The sequence below is a fragment of the Equus caballus genome, chromosome 3 (genome assembly GCF_041296265.1).
Source record: "Equus caballus isolate H_3958 breed thoroughbred chromosome 3, TB-T2T, whole genome shotgun sequence".
Taxonomy (NCBI): domain Eukaryota; kingdom Metazoa; phylum Chordata; class Mammalia; order Perissodactyla; family Equidae; genus Equus; species Equus caballus.
In genome coordinates this window covers 266,344-288,507 of record NC_091686.1, presented here as the reverse complement: position 1 = coordinate 288,507, position 22,164 = coordinate 266,344, and the positions used below count along the sequence as shown (strand labels likewise).

The 22,164-nt window shown below is 38.0% G+C and overlaps 1 protein-coding gene across 7 annotated transcripts in view; it reads left to right on the top strand.

Annotated features, from left to right (window-relative positions):
* C3H16orf87 (chromosome 3 C16orf87 homolog) overlaps positions 1-22,164 on the top strand; it is an 84,885-nt gene that overhangs the window by 56,754 nt on the left and 5,967 nt on the right. For 2 of the 7 annotated variants that reach the window (XM_023636901.2, XM_070262887.1), the window contains exons 1-3: positions 1,378-1,708; positions 6,163-6,259; positions 20,569-20,751. In XM_023636901.2, the coding sequence (XP_023492669.1) occupies positions 1,643-1,708; positions 6,163-6,259; positions 20,569-20,751 (346 nt within the window). In that variant the 5' untranslated portion in view covers positions 1,378-1,642. Of the gene's footprint in view, positions 1-1,369; positions 1,709-2,122; positions 2,488-6,162; positions 6,260-13,380; positions 13,509-19,808; positions 19,846-20,568; positions 20,752-22,164 lie in introns of those variants that run through there. The other 5 variants (XM_070262889.1, XM_023636899.2, XM_023636900.2 and 2 more) reach the window with 5 other exon arrangements.

Below are 22,164 nucleotides of genomic sequence, written 5' to 3'. Positions count from 1 at the left end.
TGCTAATATAATGGCCTTCATATTTTTATAATTATGTCCCTCTCTTTTACTGTCTTTCCTCTCCCCTTGGCTCAGGCCTAATACCTGAGGCAGTTTGCTGGGCCAGATATTCTCAACTTCAAATCTATCCTGTTACTCCCGAACTTATAATCCTTATTGCCCCCATTGTCCTCAGGATGAAGCCCAAACTCCTTCCCACGGTAGCAAAGATCCTCTATAGATGAATATGGCCCACCTCTCCAGCCTTGACTCTTTGCCCTGCACTTGGGTACCCAGAACAGCAAACTGTTGATCTCCCTGCCTTTGATTACACTGTCCCAGCTGCCTGGTAGGTCTTCACCTGTGATTGGGAGGGTCCACCTGACGTCCTCAGAGATTTAGCTTTGGACAAGTCTTCCAGAAAGCCTTCTAGGACCTCAACTCCCTCAGCACTGGGTCTAGTGGCCTCCTTAGCAGCTGTGTACTTATCGTTTTCCCTTTTAGGGGGGAAAAGGCCATATTAGGTTGACCTAGTAGAAAATTCAACTAATACAATTGGATTTGGAATGAAAAATACGTCTCCCTCCAATCCCTGCCCTCCAGTTTCTTTTCCAGTTTTTTCATGCACATGCAAGCGGAAATCTATTTTCATATTACGTTTGCAAAATTTTAAACAAGATGTTCTGTACCTTGTTTTTCCAATTAACACTGTATTTTTGAGATTATATTACTTCCACATAGATCTATCTCATTCTTCTGCAGAGCTGCTGTGATATTCTGTTGTATGCATACCTTAATTTGCTCAATTTGTTGATGGACGCTTCGGCTGTTTCTGATTTTTGCTATGAGAATCAATGCTGTAAAGTGAAACATCTTCACACAAATGGATTTGAGCGCAGGTGGGGAATATCTTTTCTTCAGATTCTTAGTGGTGGGATTGCTAGATCAAAGGCTAGGTGGATTTTAAATTTTGATATAACACTCTATAGTCATCTGATTTACTGTTTCCATCAGCAGCCCAACTCCGCTGTATTCAAATATTAGGCCGTTTACACCACTAGACTGCGTGTTTTTTCACCTTTATTATTAACATTTGTCTGGCAGAATTAGCCCTCAAATATTTGACTTAACGAATTCTATATCTGGTAGCGCCGAGTCCAGGCCTTGGCATAGAGCAATCTCATCATATGCCTATTACAATTCCTCAGTGGTTAGACTTGCAAACAGTTACTGAGGTGTATTAAATGCCAGGGTTCACCTGCCACCTCCTCCTGCGCGGCTGTTTTCCGTCCTCCTGGGGAGGGGGCGTGGCCAGCACCACGGCCCGCCCTATCTGTGCACTCGTTGGTCCAGCCCGACGCCCGTTACTGCCGAGGCCCGCCCAAACCACGCCCCCGCGGAGCGCCTCGGGCCGAGAGAAGGCGTAGCCATTGTCCCGCCGGTCGAGCCAGACCGTCTGCTCTCGTGAGAATCGGGGCGCGCTCGGAGACTCGCACGGCCCGCGGTCGCGCGCAGCCCCGCCCCCCCGGCACGCAGGCCCCGCGCGAGCTCGCGCACGCGCGCACCCGCCAGGGCCTCGGTCTGGCCCGCGAGGACTGGCGGGCCGAGAGCGGGCCGCTGAGGTGCGGGGGAGGAGCCCGAGCCGCCGCCGGCGCCGAGGAGCATGTCTGCAAGTCGGGCCAAGAAAGTGAAGATGGCCACCAAATCGTGCCCCGAGTGCGACCAACAGGTGGGCGTCGGGGCCGGGCGCGCGGGCCGGGGGCGGCCGTTGGCCGTGGAGAGCCCTCGCCGGGGCGCCGGGCCGGCCGGGCGGGCGGGGTCTCGGTGGCCGCGGGCGGGCCGGGCGGGCGGGGGCTCTGTCGTGCGGCCGCCGGGCGGGCCGGGCCGGGCTGGGTGTGCGGGCCGTGGCGGGGCCGCCTGGCCGGCTCCGGGCGCGGCGGGCCGTGCGGCCGCTTTGTTCCCGCGGGCGGCGGGCGGGGCGGCGGGGCTGAGTTTCAGCGAATCTGGAGATTTTCCCTCCTCACTGTATTTGTCACACTGTTGACGTAAGTCACCGCGCAGCGCGTCTTCACGTGGTGGTGAGCGAGACCTCGAGGGACGCTGCCCGCCGCCGCGCCTACAGAGCTGGCGTTTCTGCTTCTAGATCTTTTGGAAAGTGTCTGGTTCCATGGCTTTTCGAGGACTGCCTTCTGCGCAGATGTAGTGCCGCCGGTAGCCTGTCAGCTCGCGTCCTTGCTCCTCCGTCCAGCGCTCCCGGTCTTCCCGGGAGCGGCGCCGCTCCGAGGCCCCCGGCCCCGCCCCCGCCCCCGCGCCCTTCTCGCCCCCGCTTCCGCCCCGCCCCTGGCCCGCCTCCGTCCCGCCTCCAGCGCCCAGCCTGCGGGCGCGCTTCTCTGCAAGATGAGCGCGTCTCCTCTCCCTGGCCGCCGCCTTTTTGATCAGTAGTACCTTGAAATGCCTGGAGCCTTGTTTAATAAGCTGATTTTCGTGCATTCTTTAAGAGACAAGCTTGTAGGTTGACAAGTCTTGTAATAGAAGATGTTATATGTTTTAATCAAGATTTTTTTTATGAGCCGTGATAGAAATGCTGAGCAGAGGAAGATTGTGCAAGGAGAATTAGTTTATTGATCTCATGAATTTATTTAGTATAAAGTATAAAAACGATTTAGTCATAAATTCCAAAGTAAAGAGTTAATCTTCCATTGTTACCATTAAACAATTTTTAAAATTCTGAGAAAATTGCACTTTGCGATTTAAGTCTCTTTGCAGAAGATTATTTCAATATTTAAATCATTTCCGTTTGTTCCAATTAATTGTGCAGAAGTATAAGGTTTACATGGTATGCATTATACATTCCAGTTTCTATAGGGCACAAGTTAATGCAAATCCTGACCTTGTTTAACTTGGCATAAAGTAACCTTTTGGGAAAAATAACCTGTTTTTGATATCCTGGTTAAAGAAAGAGGAAAGGGTAATAAGCGTGTAGGAGTCCTTGTAACCGTTCAAGAGAATGTGATCACGTTTTATTTGGAAAGATCACATTAATTTTGTTATACATACACAACGCCTTCCTCCAGCATCCAAAACAAAACACCATAGATTGGGTGGCTCAAACCACAATAATTTATTTTCTCACAGTTCTGGAGGGTGAAAGTCCAAGATGCTGGCAGAGAGAGCTTTTTGCTGTCTCTTGATGAGGTACTAATCCCATCATGAGGGCCTCACCCTCATGACCTTACCTACGCCTAATTATCTCATCTCCAAATACCATCACCTTGTCGTTTAGGGCTTCAACGTAGGAATTTGGGGGCAGGGGACACACAATTCAGTCCATAGCAAGCTATTATGTAATTTAAAATGTTGGTTTGTTTTGTACTTTGTTCTATGTAGGTGGGGACTAATTAAAAGTTTTGGTGATTTTTAAAAGCGATTTATCTTTTGCTAAAAGTAAGTGAAGTGAATTGAGGAAAATAATAGGTTAATTTTAGCTTTCTAGTTATTTGAAGGTACAAGCTTCCTATATTTATAATCGAGGAAAAAATGTTAATCCAGAAAGCCATTTTTTAAACAACATTGAGATACTGCTGTTATTGTAAGTTGCGTGATGAATATTAAATTAGAATTTAGGTATTGTTTATAAACACTAATGTAAAATCTTTAAAGTTTGGGAAGATAGCCCTAGTTGAATAGATTTACATATGTTCTGTGTGTCTGTAAGTTTAAAGACAGGTAGAGATCAGCAAACCAGAAAGACCTAGATTTTCAGTTGCTTTATAACATCCCCTTTACATGCCTCTATTGAAAATATAGATCTGAAACATCTAAACCACAATACTTTTCATTTTCAAGGGGCTTCACATCCACTAACTCAAATTACTGAGCCATTTTGTGTGTAGTAGTATTCAAGATTCTTGTTAGTTTTCTGGTATCTTTTGTGTGTCTCTCTTTTTGTCTTCATTTTTTTTTAAATAGAGCAGCTTCTTTTTTCATTTATAGGAAATTTTATGTGACATATAGCAAATATGTCTAAACTGATTCTCTTAGCCGCAAAGGATATAAATGAGTTCTCCATAATGTGGTTATGTTTTTGAGCTTTTTTAAATCAGTGAAACAATATAGGACAGGATTTTGTTTCTTGCAGGTTTTTTTCCCCGTTTTACTGGTAAAACATACAAACAACCTAAATACACTTTTCAAGGAATAAATTGATGCACAATAAGCCACCAATAAAGAAAACTTTGGATGTTTTTTTCCATTTTAAAATCGTGAAAGTACAAGTAAATAGGGAGAATATCAGCTTGTGATAAATGCCTTGTAGCATGAGAAGTTTCATTCCTGTTATCTTTGGCATTACAACTGAAATTTGCAGGAAGTTTAAGGTGTGTGTTTAAAATTCAAGTTGTACTGTACAGAGATTAATATTACTGAATTTGTCCACCCTATGTAATAATTCTTTTTATAGGATCTGGGTTGTGGCGGTGGTTGGTTGTTTTTTTGAGGGGTTGTGGTGGGAGGAAGGAACTTTCCATTTTAAAAAAGACATTATGGTGAATTAGCTCAGGCATGTGAATATTTCTTAAGCGTGAAACACTTTCATTAAGGGATGAAGATCAACCTTCACCTAAGTGAATCAGCGTTTGTGCATTTTTCATCTTAAAGCCCAAAGGACATTTCTCATCTAACTGCAGCACTCTGTGAATTCTGGATATGGGTTAATGTAATTTTCTTGAGAATGAGACAGAGACCTAAATTTAAATTTATTGAGTTTCAGTAGCTGGAAGAAATACTTGCTGAGTAGCAAAGGATCTGTTGAATAAGATCGTCATGTTTCTGTGTTTTTTGGCTAGCATTAATTTAAAACAATTTTCAGTATTGTGGATGTCCTTAATGATGTGTTTAAGTGTAAAGGAAATGAGTCAGTACCTTTGAGCTTGGTTTCTATGACGATGTGAAATTTTAAAAATGACAGGCATACCTATTTTGGACAGGTTTTACACTATTAAAAAATGTAATTATTATTTTTCTTTAATACAAACTAGAGATGCTTTGTTTAGTGTTTTATACAAAGAAAAAGAATTCTGCCAAAATTTTGATTTAGCTTAATTAGATCAAGTATTTATATTCTAGAATATGAGGCATTCTGTGCATACGTGGATAAAAAGCTTTATAATTGTTTATATTTAGTATTATAACTAAACTTTTACACAAGCAAAACAATAGGCAAATGGAATTTATCTTACAAAGGGAATTGCCATTTTCCGACTGTAATTATTCTGTGAATGCTTTTTGTTGAGATTAATTTCTGGGTTTTGCTGAACATGTCTTGATACCAAGGATTATTAAGGTTAATATTAATGAAACAATAATGGAGGGAAATCTAAAAATTTTTTTCAATGATTTTCCATAACATTTGGCTTAAAAAAAAGTATAGACTTGAAATAGAGAAAGGAGCCACTTGTTAAGTATTTTACAGATTTAGAAACAGAAACCTTAAGAGCTTAAGTGTTTTATCTAATGTCTTTCCTGGAGCCAAGACCCTAAGATCCTAGATCCTATCTCAATCCTACTTTCTCCTCCATTCTCTTTTGTTTGTACTGTACTTTTGCCCCTCAAACTGGTTGTTGTAAACTATTCTTTGTCTTTTTTTTGTCATCTTACCCTCTCGTGTTAGAACATGAGTCATTTTCAGTTCTTTCCCCTTTTGAAATGTCTGACAGATCTACCTTTTCTCCATTTCCATTCTCACTATTCTGGCTGGGCCCTTACAATCTTATGCTGGGATTACTTTAATGACTTCTCAACCATGCTCCCTTTTCTAATTTGCTTATGTAAACTACTATTAAACTAATAGTTTAGGAAATGCTACCTTTTTTCCCATGTGTTTTTTTCTGGCTCTGACCTTATTATGGTTTCCTGTTGGTTACTCGCATCAGCACATGTATCATGCATTTACTATTTTCATGATATCATAAAGAATTAGGAGAATGTGAAGATGCGTAGGACACAATACCCACCTCAGATAATTTGTTGTAAGGAGGTGGGGTTTAAATAAATCTGTGGTTCCTACTTAAGTACTTTATCATTCAGTTCAGGAGACTACATAAACACTGAGAAGTTTAATAGAAAATAGAAATAGAAGTTTTATAGAAAAATAGTAATAATATATTTTGGGTTTTTTCCCTACAGGTTCCTGTTGCGTGTAAATCGTGTCCTTGTGGTTACATATTTATTAGCAGAAAACTTTTAAATGCAAAACACCCAGAGAAATCACCACCTTCTACAGGTAAATGTGAGAGTTTACCACATTTTTAGCTTTTTTATGTAGAAATTTAAAATTAATTTTCATGAATTTACTATTTACATTTTTGTTGAAGTTAAAAATTAAAATCTATTGAAGTATGCCTTTGCTTTTTATTATCTATTGGAAATTAGCTGGTGACATTAGTTTGCTGTTCATTCCATTTAAATGTTACCTCCCTTATAATGCTGATAAAGCTTGTAACAAATTTTCTGTTTTTTAGTTTGGAGGATGGAGAGCCATTGGAGAATTTTAAGCAAGGGAGTGACCTGGTCTGATTTTTTAAAAATTTTTAAATAGTTTAATTAAGGTATAATTGACTTTCAATAAGTTGCACATATTTAAAGTATACAGTTTGTTTTTGTCATATGTTTATACCAGTCAAACAATCACCACAATCAAGATAATGAACATGTTCATAATTTCGAAAAGTATTCTAGTTCCCCTTTGTAATCTCTCCTTCTTGCTACCCCCACACCTAGATAACCACTGATTGATCTGCATTCTGTCACTATTCCAGAACTTTATAAATGGAATCATACAGTATATACTCATTTTTTTGCCTGGCTTCTTTCACTGAGCATAATTTAAGATTCAGCCATCCTGTTGTGTATATCAATAAGAATTCATTCATTTTTATTGCTGAGTAGTATTCTTTGTATGGATATGCCACGATTTGTTTATCTGTTCACTGGTTGGTGGACATTTGGGTTTTTTCCTCTCATAGTGCTGGTAAAATTTGTAATAACTTTTAAGTTTTTTTAAAATTAGTGACTGGGAAAGTATAACTTGATTTTGGTGTGAATATAAGTTTTAGACATAGTGGTTATTTTTTATAATTCTCTGATTTAGAATATCTAAAAAGTAATTTTGTTTGAATTTTACTTTCCCATTAATGTACGCAAATAGGATTTATTCAATGGATATATTTATTAAAAGATGAAATTATGTTACTTTATTCTTTGATAAAATCAGAACTTCATGCACTAATGATCCCCAGATAGGAGTAGATTGATTACAGATATCCATTGAGCACCTTCTATGTGCTGGGCTCTGTTCTAAGCCGTAGGTGTAAAGTAATGAATGCATCTACTTTGTAGGCAGGTTCACGGCTGTTATGGAGCTTGCATTGTTATGGGCATTTGCTTGTGAACAAGTAAATAGGCGGAATATCAGCTTATGATAAATGCCTTGTAGGAAATTAAAATTGAGTGCTGGTCTAGTGTGTGACTAGAAGGCTACTTTTGATTGAGTGGTTGGAGAAGTCCTCTTTGAGAGGTGACATTTAACTTGAAACTGAATAGGAACAAGGGCTAGCCATGGTAACAGCAGGGAGAATCATAGCAGTCTTGATAGATGAAATAGCAAATGCAAAAATTCTGAGGCAGAAAAAGTGTGGTATGGTTTAGAAACAAAAAGGTCAGTGTGGTTGCAGTGTAGACAGTAAGAGCAGGAGAGTGTAGGAGATGAGGCCAGAGGGATAGGCAGGGGCCAGATTATGCAGGGCTTTGTAAACCAGAGTAAAAAATTTAGATTTTGTTCTTAAAATGTGAGGAGAAACTATTCCTAGGATGTGGAATGGGGCAAGGGGAAGGTGGCATGCTCTGATTTGCCTTTTAGAAAGCTCATTCTGGCTGCTGTCTAGATAATAGTTTGGGCGTACAAGATGGAAGTGGGCTGTTACAATATGTTAACTGAGTGAGGATGCCCAGGGTGGTTATAAACGCAGATAATGCAAGAATTATTTATATTTATGTCTGTGAGAGGTCTCTTTATCCTCGGTTATATAGAGGTGGCAGGAAAGTTGTTTAATTCTATTTTTCCCTCTGTCTGAGTTAGCTCCCTTTCATCATGAGAATGGACTTAATTTATTGGCTCTTAAAGGCTGTTGTCTGGATTGGTTATGTAAGAGTCATCCAGAAAGCTTGTTTAAAATGGATTCCTGGGTTGTTTCTTTTTAAGATTGGCACCTGAGCTAACAACTGTTGCCAATCTTTTTTTTTTTTTTTTCTGCTTTTTCTCCCCAAATCCCCCCAATACATAGTTGCATATTTTAGTTGTGGATCCTTCTAGTTGTGACGTGTGGGATGCTGCCTCAGCATGGCCTGATGAGCGCTGCCATGTCTGCGCCCAGGATTCGAACCAGTGAAATCCTGGGCGGCCAAAGCGGAGTGCGAGAACTTAACTACTCAGCCACAGGGCCAGCTCCCATGGATTCCTGGGTCTTATTCCCTAAGAGTTTGATTCAGGTATGGGAACCCTGGAATGATTCATTCATTAGATATGCTGGAGTGGCATATCAGCTCAGTTCTGAGTCTTCGAAATGAGTAAGATATGGTCCATGCCCCTAGTGGGACAAGTGTGTGTCTTTTTTTTTATTCAACAGATATTTTCGAGCCCCGTCTATATACCAATGATTCAGGTGAGAAATGAGGTAAGGAAGAAATCCAGCAAGGACAGAGAGAAGGGACAGATGCTACCAGTGTTAAGGAGTCAGAATCATTTCAACCAGAGGGAAGAATTTAGAATGATTCCCAGATTTCTGACTTGGATTACTCATTAGAAAGGGAATATAAAAGAGAAGATAAGTTTTGAGAGACAGATAAAGAATTTAGTTTTGGATGTAGTTGTGAAATATCATTCGTGTGTGGTTTTTTTCTTCCCAGTTGGACATATAGCCTGAAGCTCAGGGAATAGCCTCAGCTAAATAAATCCCTTTTGAGCCATCAGGGAATAGAGATGGTAGGTGACATCGTGGAAATGGATGGGTTTGTGCTACGGAGTCTGTAGGGTACGAAGAGGAAGAGTTCAGTGACTGAAGTCTGGCAAACTTCAATCTTAAAGGGGGGAAGTGGGTAGGGACGTTAGGTCAACTGAGAAGAAATGTCACCTGTATAACAGCCAACAGAGTGATGTTACATAAGTCATGGTGATGAGTGAGAAGCAATTCATTATTATTTTACATTTAGGTTCCTAAGATTCTGTTGTTTAGTAAGTGTCTTTGTGACCTTGAAGTGAAGACGAAACTTTGAAGCCTAGAAATCCCAGGGAGAATGAAGAGTAACCAGCAAAAAAATTCCAGAAAGAATAGTTAGAAAGGATGGAGCAACATCAGAGACAGACTGTGCCATAGAAACCAAAGGAGGAAGGGTTTTTAAGGAGAAGGCTTAAGAGTATTCAAAGCCTGGAAAACAGTTTGATATTTCAGATGTGGGGTCAGAAGACCTGGCTTCAGATTTGGATGCCAGTTTTGTCACTGGCTAACAAGTTAATTAACCTCCACAAGCAGCTGCTGTTTGTGTATAAGATAGATTTATAGTACCAATCTTAGAGGAGTGAAATATAAAGGAAGTACGTATGAAAATGTCTACTGTAAACAAAGCTTGGTATGTTATAGGTGTTCAGTAAATATTCATTTTTACAGTTAAATTTCCTGAAAGTAAGATTTACCTTGGATAGTCCATAGTAAGGGAATTGAGAAGAGTATAGTTTTTAAAATCTCTACAGTTTATGAAGTTCTTTATGAATGTTGTCAGTGGGATCTAGAACATTTCAGTTTAAATAAGCAGAGAATTTATAGAAGTAAAATGAAAATGGATTCTATGTATCTGGAAAGATAGTCAGCTTTGCTAATAATCAGGGAAATGTAGTTGAAATAAAGGACCATTCTTTTTGCTCACCTTCTGACAAAAATGTAAAGGATTTCTAAGTGCTTTTATGAGTATGGCAAAATGAATAGTCTTATACTAGTGGTGAGAGTATAAATTGGCACAGTCTTTTTGGAGAACAATCTGACAGCAGTTGTTAAAAGTTTTAAATGCACGTAACCTAGAATCTAGACCTCTTTATCAGTAGGTCTGTAGCCTAGAGATATAATTGTTTATGATACACAATAAAATATTTACTAGGATTTTCAGGCAACACTGTTTATAGTAGCAAAAAGTTAAGCCAAATGTCATAAGTAGGGGAATGGTTAGTTAAGTAGGGTACATTTTTTAGAGAACAACGGTATGTGCTGATTAGAAAGAATGATGCAGATTTTTAGGTACTGATTTGGAAGAAATCTTTAAAACTATTTTAGAAAAAAGTGCAAAACAATACTTGTATGAACTTGTTTTTTTTTTTTTAAGATTTTATTTTTTTGCTTTTTCTCCCCAAAGTCCCCTAGTACATAGTTGTGTATTCTTCGTTGTGGGTCCTTCTAGTTGTGGCATGTGGGATGCTGCCTCAGCGTGGTTTGATGAGCAGTGCCGTGTCTGCGCCCAGGATTCGAACCAACGAAACACTGGGCCGCCTGCAGCGGAGCGCGTGAACTTAACCACTCGGCCACGGGGCCAGCCCCTGAACTTGTTTTTTACAAAATTTTTTTTCTTGTGATAAGTGCTTTTAAGATTTACTCTTAGCAACTTTCAAATATGCAGTACAGTATTATTAACTATAGTCACCATGCTGTACATTACATCCCTGTGACTTATTTATTTTATAACTGGAAGTACCTTTTGGACCCCTCTTCACCATTTCACCCACCTCCCCAACCTGCATCTCTGGCAACTACCAGTCTATTCTCTGTAACTATGAGCTTGGTGTTTTGTTCTTTTTTTTAATTCCACATGTAAGTGAGATCATATGGTGTTTGTCTTTCTCTGGCTGACTTATTTCACTTAGTATAATGCCCTCAAGGTCCATCCATGTTGTTGCAAGTGGCAAGATTTCATTCATTTTTATGGCTGAAGAATATTCCATTGTATATACACACACCACATTTTGCTTGTCCATTCATCTGTTGATGGACACTTAGATTGTTTCCACATCTTGGCCATTGTAAATAATGCTGCAGTAAACAGGGGAGTGCATATATCTTTTTGACTTAGTGTTTTTGTTTTCTTCAGATAAATACCCAGAAGTGGAATTGCTGGATCATTTGGTAGTTCTATTTTTTGTTTGTTTCTAAAACCCTACAAAATGATTCCTACATGTAGTTATTAATCAGTAAATGTATAGATGGATAGATCACTGGATATCAAGGAAGATTTATTTGCATAGTTAAACATTTAAAACAAAAAAGAGAACCATCTTTAAAGCTCAAATTGCACTTATTTTAAAAGTGAAATCAAAGCTATAAAAGATAATTTTAAATTTCAGTTTGTGGAAAACTCTTAGTTATTATTGTAACTTTGTGACATGCAGGAGGAAAATAATCTAAGTAAAATAGATTTATCTAGGTTTGGATTGTTCAAAACTCACGTTTTTCAAGTATATTAATTATCTTTGTATCTTTATAACATACATAGAAATAGGGAAGTAGGACAGTAAAATTATATAGACCTTTGTCTAGCTGAAAACACATATAAATAAACAAAATCTATTATGGAAATGAAGAGATTTTTACAAGTTTAAAATTAATTTTGGTCAGAGGAGGAGATGAGTATTCCAAATAAAACTGTATTAAGAAATGTTCAGTGTTTTGTACGAGTGCATAGAACCTCAAGGCAAAATATTCTTTGACGCCTTTCCAAATGAGTTAGGTATGTGTTGTTTCTTTTGTCCTTCTTGGGGGGCCAATATTAAACGGAGATACATTTTTTGAAATTAGCTGTCTTGTTTATGTAGAATTTAATTTCTAAATTGAATGGTTGACTGAGATTTTAAAAAGTAGCCTTGAGATTAAGTCTTAAACTGTCAATTTGAAGATATTTCTTTAAAAAAGGGATGAAAGGAAATATTGTATTTCCTAAAATTGAGAGTACCTCAAAGGACCAAACCTTGAGCACTGTAGTAGTTATTCAAATATTTGATCAGTCTGTAACTACTGTAGTAGTTATCTATTTAAATATTTGGTCAGTCACCAAATACTGACAGAAGCAGTTTTTGGTGAGAACAAACCCAGTTTGTTCCAAATCTTTTAATTTGGTTTTCCAGATGGGTGTTCTGGCTGGTTAGTAATCTTAAGGATGCCATTTTGCATTTAATAACCATGGATATATCTTTTTCCTTTTAAAAATTTTAATTATAAAAACTATAAAGAAAAACTGAAATTCTAGATGAGATACTAGTTTATAAAAGACTTCTGAAGGTAAGAAAAAAGATTTAAAAGTAGGAAATTGGAATAGCTTATTAATATTTAACTGTGTATTTCTCAGTGGGTATAAGCTTTAGGTTAAGCTTAGTCAAATAACCTCCTTATTTTTCATTAGGGGAAGGAAAAAAGGGACAAAAAAAATTAAACCTAAACTTACTTTTCAAATTATTTTCTAAGATAAGTTAACAGGCACAGGCTGATAAATAAGCAAAAAAGTCTATAAATGACATATTCACTTTTCATTAAGGGGAAAAAAATGGAGAAATGATTATCACCAGTTCCTTTTATAAACCCAAAGTGATTGAGCATTAATTTAGAAGTAAGTGTTCCACAACTCAGAATTGCTTGACAATGAAGGTTTGGTTTTATTTCAGAAAACATTATTTCTTATGTGCTAATCACTTAAAATTGCTATACGTTTCATATGCACAACATGTTTTTTATGTAGTTTTTATTTTGCCTTTTGATGAAGAAATGCATAACTTCATCTCTGCATCTGTACTTTTAGGTTCTTAATCATATGGTTTATATAATGATATCTATATTTATATTTAAGACTTTTTTTAAATAGAATCCTCTGATTACTTCTAATTAAGACTGACTGATTTTAGGGCTGCTGCATAGCTGTCATACTAAGATTTCTTTCCATTGTACTCCAGGGATAATCTCACTTTTTCTTAGATACTATTATTTCTTTTAACCCGTGTGTGTTTATTTCTGAAACAAACTTTCCAGAAATTGTTTCACACCTGGAAAAAGTTTTCGTAAGAGAGAAGTGGTGGTACGTTTCCTCTCTCCCATTGTGAAGAATGCCTTTGCTTTGCACTCACACTTAAATGTCATTCTCATTCTTTGCTACTCAGTGAGTCCTTTCCATTTGAAGGCTCAAGTCTTCAGCTTAGGGCAATTTTTACCTGTTATTTCTTTTTCTCCATTCCTTTTTTTTTTCTTTCTGGCATGCTTATTGGATGATATTATCAGGATCACCATCCACAGAAAACCTGACTGACATGGGACTGGACGGATAGTTTACTTTTCCTGTTTGGTGAAGAAAGATGAAGTTGGCACTACAGGACCAGTGGGTCAGTGATGTCATCAAGGACCTAGGCTCTTCTCTTTCTTCCATCCTGAGGCTCTCATCCTCCTTGTTACAAGGTAGCTGTTGTACTTTGAGGCATCCCATGAGCCTTCCAAGCAGGAAGAAGAGGGACGGGCAGAGAGATAAAGGGGCATGCCAGCCATGCTTATGCCCTTAAAGAAAAATCTTTCTGAAAACCTTACCCAATTCCACTGACATGTCATTGGCCAGAACTAAATTTCATGGCCACTTCACTGCAGGAGTCTTGGAATGTGTATATCTTAGCTAGGCACCTTGCCTTCTTGAGCAGAACAAGATTCTCTTCTTGATGAAGAGGGGGAAGTGAATGTTGGGTGGATAATTAGCAGTTACATCATAGATAATTATTAGATTTGTTGGATTTTTCCTTCATTTCTCTTCATTGACTGTCACACATTCTCTCTCTTTGTCCTTTTGCCGTGTTCCAGGAAATTTCATTGGTTTCCCTTTCTAGATCTGTATGTCTGTCTTCAGACACGTCCGTTATTTAGCTTGACTTTTGCGCTTTAATTTTTAGCAGTTCATCTTGTTTTCTGGTTTCTTCTTTCATAAAATCTTATTTTTATCATATCTTTTATTGTAAAATATATGTAACATAAAATTTAGTATTTTAACCATTTTATGTATACAATTCAGTGGCATTAAGTACATCAATATTGTGTACTTAACTATCACCACTGTGCATCTCCAGAACGCTCTTCATCTTCCCAAACTGAGACTCCATATCCATTAAGCAATAGTTCCCCGTTCCCCTTCCCTACTGCCTCAGGTAGCCACTGTTGTTTCTGTGCCTGTGAATTCGACTACTGTAGTTACCTCCCATAAATGGGATCGTGCAACATTTGTCCCTTTGTGTCTGGCTTATTTCACTTTGCATAGGGTCTTTGCAGTTCGTGCATGTTGTAGCATGTGTCAGAATTTCCTTCCTGAATAATATCCCATTTTATGTATATATCACATTTTGTTTATCTATTCGTGCATTGCTGGACGCTTGAGTTGCTTCCACTTTTTGGCTATTGTGAATAATGCTGCTAATGAGCATGAGTGTACAAATACCTGTTCAGTTCCCTGCTTTCATTTCTTTTGGAGATATGCCCAGAAGTGGAATTGCTGGATCATATGATAATTCTCTGTGTAATTTTCTGAGGAGTTGCCACATCTTTTTCCATAGCTGCTGCACCATTTTACATTACCACCAGCCACGCACAAAGGTTTTGGTTTCTCCACATCCTCACCAACGCTTATTATTTTATGTGCTTTCGATAATATCCATCCTAATGGGTATGAAGTAATGTCTGTGATTTTGGTTTGCATTTCCCTAATTATTAGTGATATTGAACATCTTTTTATGTGTTTATTGGCCATTTGTCTCTCTTCTTTGAGAAATGTCTATTGAAGTTCTTTGCCCATTTTTTAATTGAGTTTTTTTTGTGATTGAGTTGTAGAACCTGTTTTTGTTCTGGATGTTAATCCCTTGTTTGATAGATGTTTGCAAACATTTTCTCCCATTCCATGAGTTGCCATTTTACTCTGTTGATAGTGTTCTTTCATGCACAAAAATTTCTAATTTTAATGAAGTCCTAGTTGTCTATTTTCTTTTCTTGCGTGTACTTTTGGTGTCATATCCAAGAAATCATTCCCAAGTCCAATGTCATGGAGCTTTTCCCCTGTTGTTTTTCCTAAGCATTTTTGTAGTTTTAGCTGTTATATTTAGGTCTTCAATCCATTTTGAGTTAGTTTTTGTATATGGTATAAGGGTTAATTTAATTTTTTGTGTGTGTGGATAGCCAGTTTTTCCAATACCACTTCTTGAAAATACTGTTCTTTCCTCCTTGAATTGTCTTGGCACCGTTACTGGAAATCATGGGAATATACGTTTCAGGATTTATTCCTGAGCTCTCTGTTTTATTCTGTTGGTCTGTATGTCATATGGCAGTCCACTTTTTTGATTACTATAGCTTTGTAGTAAGTTTTGAAATCAGGAAGTGTGAAACTTCCAACTTTGTTCCTTTTCAAAATTGTTTTCCCTATTTGGGGTCCTTTGAGATTCCATATGAATTCTAGGATGGAATTTTCTACTTCTGCAAAAGAGTCTTATTCTTAATGGTATAATCTCATCTCATATCTCTCTGAAGGTATGCATTAGAATGTTAGAAAATATTTTTCTTGTTTCCTGAACTACCTGTGTTCCTCCTGTTTTATCTTGTTCCTTCTCTCTCACACTTTGTTTTCCTCAAATAGCTGATAATCCTTAATTGTTGATATTTATAAATGAAGGACTTCATTTATCACTGTAGATAACTTGCATGAATATCCTACACTGTTTTAAAGGTCTTTTTTTTTTTTCTGCTTTTTCTCCCCAAATCCCCCCAGTACACATTTGCATATTTTAGTTGGGGGTCCTTTTAGTTGTGGCATGTGGGACACTGCCTCAGCGTGGCCTGATGAATGGTGCCATGTCCGCACCTGGGATCCAAACCAGCGAAACCCTGGGCCCCCAAAGCGGAGCATGCCAACTTAGCCACTCGGCCGTGGACCGGCCCCAGAAGGTCTTTTTTGACACCAGATCTCTTTACTGTATAATCGGGAGGAGCTTATTGGCAGGCTTTTAGATGTAAATTAGGTGAGCTGGGGGCAGCTGTTGAATTCCATGATTGCCAAAATAAGGAAAGCTTCGTTCTAGGGCAGAGTGTGGAATCCCTTAGAGTATTTCATTTTTATGAGGAGCTGCCTTTGTTTGTTTGTTTCTTCTTTTCTGTGTTGTGGAGGTTCAAAGTTCTCTTAAACGTTGCTTAGTTCACGAGAGAGCTTTACTTCCTTATGTCAGTTGCTCTGTATACACAGGCCCAACTGTTCAGCAGTAGTCCTAAACGTAGTTATTCTGATGATCACCTTGTGGCCTGTTCTCCCTTACTGTACTGTTTGTCCTGTCCTGGGAGTATCTTTGGGAAGAACAGCTCTCCCTTGTATAGGAGCCATCTCTTATTCCTATTTTGGATTACAGTTTGTTCTATTCTGGTTTCTTAATCAGAATCTGTCAGCCTGTCAGTTTGCTGAAATTCTGTAGTTTTGGATCATTAATAGTACCCTTTCCTTGTTTCCAACTCTGCAGATTTATTTTCCTTTTTCCCTTTACTTTTTGCCTGTTTTAGTTTCATTTCAATGGTATTGTGAGAAGGTGGTGAAATAAATGCATGTGCTCAGTCTGATTTTATTTATTCATCACCACTTACTATGAGTAGGTAACGTTCTACGTTCTGTGAATAAGATAGACAAAGGTGTCCCAGCTTTCACAGAGATTATATTTGGATGGGGGGACATATTGAGCATATAATTAAAAAAAGACAGCTTATAGTAGTAGATTATAGTAGTAGTAGTAGATTCTAGAAGGTAACATGGGCTGGGGGGGTTCTGGGGGTGACCTATAAATTGACAGCTGAAGGAAATAAAGCCTGTCTTGTGAAGAGCCTTGGGAGGAGAGCTTTAGGCAGAAGGATTAGCAAATGCAGAGACTCAAGGAGAGGAAGGAGCCTGTTTTATTAAAAGGAAAGCATGTCTGGGGTGCAGTGAACAAAGTGGCTAGTGGTGTCAGATGAGATTGGAGAGAGGTGTCAGTTCTTGTAGGGACTTGGAGTCTTTGGTAAGGAAATTTGACTTTATTTTAAATATGGTGAGAACCAAACGAAAGGTTTCAGAAGGGGAGCCATACAGTTTGTTTTTATTTTTGTTTCTAAGATAATTTTGGCAGCTCTGTAGGGAATGTATTTGATTTGGATGTTGCCTGTGGAGGTGGAGAAAAATGAAGAAATTGTGGATGTATTTTGCAAGGAGTATCTTTGGACCTTTGGCTGATGTAAGCTTCAGTAAACTGAGCCACAAATGACAAGTTATTTGGCTTGTCCAACTGGTTGGTGCTGTTTACTAATATAATGAAGGTTGGGGGAGGAACAGATTTGGATGAAGGAAAATCAAGAGTTATTTTATTTTATTTTTCCTGAGGAAGATTCTACCTGAGCTAATATCTGTTGCCAGTCGACCTCTTTTTGCTTGAGGAAGATTCTCTCTGAGCTAACATCTGTTCCAGTCTTCCTCTCTTTGTATGTGGGTCGCTGCCGACGAGTGGTGTAGGTGTGTGCCTGGGAACTGAACCTGGGCTGCTAAATCAGAGTGCACCCAGCTTAACCGCTAGGCCACGGGGCCGGGGCCAGCCCAAGAGTTATTTTTTGATACATTTGAAATGCTTGTGATAGAAGGTGAAGCTGTAGGTAGGCAGTCTAGAACTTTGGGACGAGGTCAGAACTGAAAGTATAAATTTAGAGCCATCATAACAATAGTGTTTATTGTTTTGGGTCTATAGATTATCTAGGCAGAGTGTCAGTAAGAGAACAGGGCTTAGGGCAGAGTCGTGAGGCTTTCATATTAGAAATGAAGAGGAGAAGACAGCAAAGGAGATGGCTGGTGAGATAGGAAACCTGGAGAGCCTGAAAATCAAGTGAAATAATTTCAAGGACAAGAGTAGTCATCTTTGTTGAATTTTTGAGAGATGATATTAAAATGAATAAAGAGCAATGTCTGTTGGATTTGATAACAGATTTTTGTCCTTCTTGATGATCATTTTCATTGTGTTGGAAACTATACTGGAGCAGATTGATGAGTGAATGGGAGGTGAGAAACTTAAGGCAGAAAGTACAGGTTCCTCTTTTTTGAGAACTTTGGCTGTGAAGAAGGTTGCAGAGATGAGTGGGTAGCTGGAGGAACAAACCTAAATTCAGTGTCAAACTTTAAAAGGCATACTATAAAAAGCTTTACCTATTACTATTTCTTTCAACTTTTTTTCTTTGAGAAATTCTAAGCATACACAAGAGTGGAAAATGGCCAACCCTGACCCATCCACACCCACATTTACTCCTTCCCTTGCATATTATTTTTAAGCAAATTTCATATAGTTTCAGTTATAAATATTTCATTCTGTTTTTAAAAGATAGACCTTTAAAAACATAAGCACAGTAAAAGATTAACAATAATTCCTTAATATCAGTGTCCAACTGGTGTTGAAATTTTCAGGTTTCTCATAAATGGTCTTAAGGCTTTTAGAAACAGATTCCAAATGAGATCCACACATTGCATATGGGTGCTATCTTTATTTATTTATTTATTTGAGGAAGATTAGCCCTGAGCTAACATCTGCCGCCAGTCCTCCTCTTTTTGCTGAGGAAGAGTGGCCCAGAGCTAACATCCGTGCCCATCTTCCTCTACTTTATATGTGGGATGCCTGCCACAGCATGGTGTGCCAAGCGGTACCATGTCCGCACCTGGGATCTGAACCAGTGAACCGCGGGCTGTCAAAGTGGAACGTGCAAACTTAAGCACTGTGCCGCTGGGCTGGCCCTGGGTGGTATCTTTTCTTAGCTCTCTTTTTATCTGTTTTCTGTTTTTTTCCTTGCAAATTATATGTTAAAAATCTCCATCACCTGTCCGTCTGGATGTGCTGTTTGTGTCTCCATGGACTTTTGTTTTTCCTGTGAATTGTAATTTGGATCTAAGGGCTTGATGAAATTTGATTTTTTTTTTTCACAAGAGTACTTAATTAGGGAAGTCTTCTATCAGGAGGCACATAAATTCTGCTTTATCCTTGTTTTTGTGATGTTAGCAGCTGTTGATGTTTATTTAGTACTTAGATCCTTTAGTTCATTTCAGGTTGAAAATGGTGATACTCTGATTTTGTCACTCCTTCTTCATTTTTTTAGCTGCCGTAATTCTAAAATGAGAAACTTCCCTTCATTTGCTCTTTGGTTACCCGTTGAATGGTACAGTTCTAATAGAAAAGGCAGGCTACATGCTTTATTGTTTTTCTTTATTTAAGTTTTCAAAATGGTGAGTTGGTTCTTTAGCGTCTTCCTATGGTGACCAAGTAATTTTTGCTTTTGTTTTTGTGTTTAATGTCATGTACTCCTGGTTTTAAGTATATTTGATATGTTTCAGTCTGTTATAGTTACTGTTTTTATTGATGCTCAAATTGTCGTCTACTGGTCAATGGGAGCCTCTTCAAGTTAGCCATTGAGTCCTTTAACTAGACCCTGTTTTCCTTGATAACTTTCTTGCAATCAGGAATAATTAAACACATCATCTGGTATATATCTGATCTGAGACCTGGAATTAACTAATTCTCCAAGGATATGGTATTTGAAAATAACTGTTACATATTTTACTTAAATTTTTTTTTAACTTTACAGTAGCCTATTGAACATACTTATTTGACAGTCTTTTAAATTGTTCCCTTTAGTTCTTGGGATATGAATGTTCTTATTTGTTTTGCCTCTTTACTGTTGTGATTTTAGGCATTTGGGAAATTCTCTTTCTTGCTTTTGCGTTCAGGTATGTATTAAAGCAAATTTTTGGTTTTTAGTTTGTTGTTTGTCTTATCCAACATTTTGATTTGTTTGGAGTGAAGGGGCTGGCTTCTTGCGTTACTTAATTAAATCACCATATTGACTAAAGTTCTCCTGTTGCTATTCCAGTTAGGGATTAACATGTTCCTAGAATGTCAGAAATGATGTCATCTGTGGCTAAAGTGAAAACTAACTGCTTACTTCCTTAGTGTTTTTATATTTGTTATGGATGCTTTCTGTTTGCTTTTTATTGGTAAGCTTAATATACTAGGGTTAAGGTCAGTTTTGCTTTTGCATATTTGACATACTTCAAATCTGTAATTTGGGTAGGGGACAAAAAGAAATGGAATTTTTTTCCCTTTTCTAATACTTGACTATTTTTAATTGGAAGCAGAGAGAAGGAAAAAGGCAGAAAGGTCACTGTGAAATTGTGTGAACTTGTAGGGGTTGAAATTAAATGTGCCAAATAAAGAAACTTGTCTTCTGTTACAAGATTCCTCCTAACTATGTGTTAATGTGGATCTAAATTCCGTTAAATTTCTGTTTTTCCTGTGCGGGTGTGAGGGACATAGAAGTTGTGGTTATCATTTTATAAAATATGCCAGCAGCAAACTCTAGTGCTATTTAGAAGGAAAAAGAAGGCATTGAGAACTTGGGCAGGTAGTGCTTGCTAAGCTCTAAAGTATATCACTTTTACTCGTCCGTACAGAAAACAAGCATGAGGCCAAGAGGAGGCGGACAGAGAGAGTTAGGCGAGAGAAGATAAATTCTACAGTAAATAAGGATTTAGAAAACAGAAAGAGATCTCGAAGTAACAGCCATTCAGATCATATCAGACGAGGAAGAGGAAGACCTAAGAGTGCGTCTGCCAAAAAGCACGAGGAGGAACGAGGTATGAACAAACCCAGGCGGGTTTTCCGAGGATGAAGTTTGTCTCAGATCTTCATTAGATGGCAGTGAAGAAAGTGTTTGGGAGGCACTGAACTCCTGGACTGAAATCACAATCATATTTTAGTTTGAAAGCATTTCCTCTGAGGTAGATGCTTGTTAAAAAACACAGAAATTTAATTCTTACTGGAAAGCTAAAGGCTTAAGTAAAACTCACCTTGCTATAAACTAATAGAGTTCAGAGATGATAATTTGTAAATGGCTTCTGGAGAAGCCTATTAAAATGACTGTACTTTGGAGTTTATTTTGTTTTTTTAAGGATAAATCTGAGTTCTGTTCAGACTTATTTCAAATTGTTATACTATGTGCTTTAAAAATTTACTATTGAAAGTGTTCCTCAGTATGAGTTTTTAGATTGGTTATTGTGTCCTTCCTACTTTGAAGCAGCTTTTACATAGTTAGGTAAATTCCCCTTGGTCCAAAATGCGTTTATATTTCTCCTTACGTATCTTCTCCTTTCTTCTGATAAGTAATTTGTCTACCAGTAACTTGTTTTTAACCATACTAAAGCTTTAGCTTCTCTTCTTTGATTTATACATCTTTTAAAAAGCTTTTTATTATGGAAAATTTCAAAGATTACACAAGAGAAGAGAGAATAGTATAATGAAACCCCCATGTGCCCATGATTATCTTTTTAAAATTGAGACTTTGAAGCCAGTTATTAATGAAAAAAAAGGATAGTTGCTCTTTATAATTCTTTAAAAACCTCTGCCAATATAATTTCTTCTTTAGTGAAATGTGTTTATAATTTCTTATATTATTTGTGAGTTATGCTTTGCTTTTTCAAGTAGTCAGTCTTAGGTATTCAGGTATTCAAGCATAAATGTAGATTTCTCGTATTTTAGATGCTGAGAATTTTTTACCCAGTCACCATTTCTGTCTGCTTTGTGTGCTTTTATTTACATAAAGTTACTGCTGCTGGGGAAAATAACTTCACTGGTATAGCTGTCCCTAAATTTTATCAAAGTTAAAGATTTTTTAATATTGTATGGCCAAAGGAATAGCGTTTATGTTGTATTTGACTGTATCCTATGAAGACCATACTTAGATACACCTTAATTTCTTGGGTAATTTTATTGCTTTTTCTCTTTCCTTCTATTATACTGCTCTTCCAGAGAGTTTGAGTTATTTTCTCAATTTGAATGTGCTTTTTTAACAATGGGATGATCAGAAAATCTATGCAAAAGACTGTTTCCGAAGGAAACGAAAAGTCAAAGAGGAAAGAGAAAAGAGGGAAATACTGGTTGGCCTAGAAAGCAGAACATTCTTTTCAATTGAGGTAAAGGGAATATAACCCAAAGAATGGAGAAGGAATGCTTCTGGTGGTGCTTGAGAGGAGATGAGAAAGCAGATGATG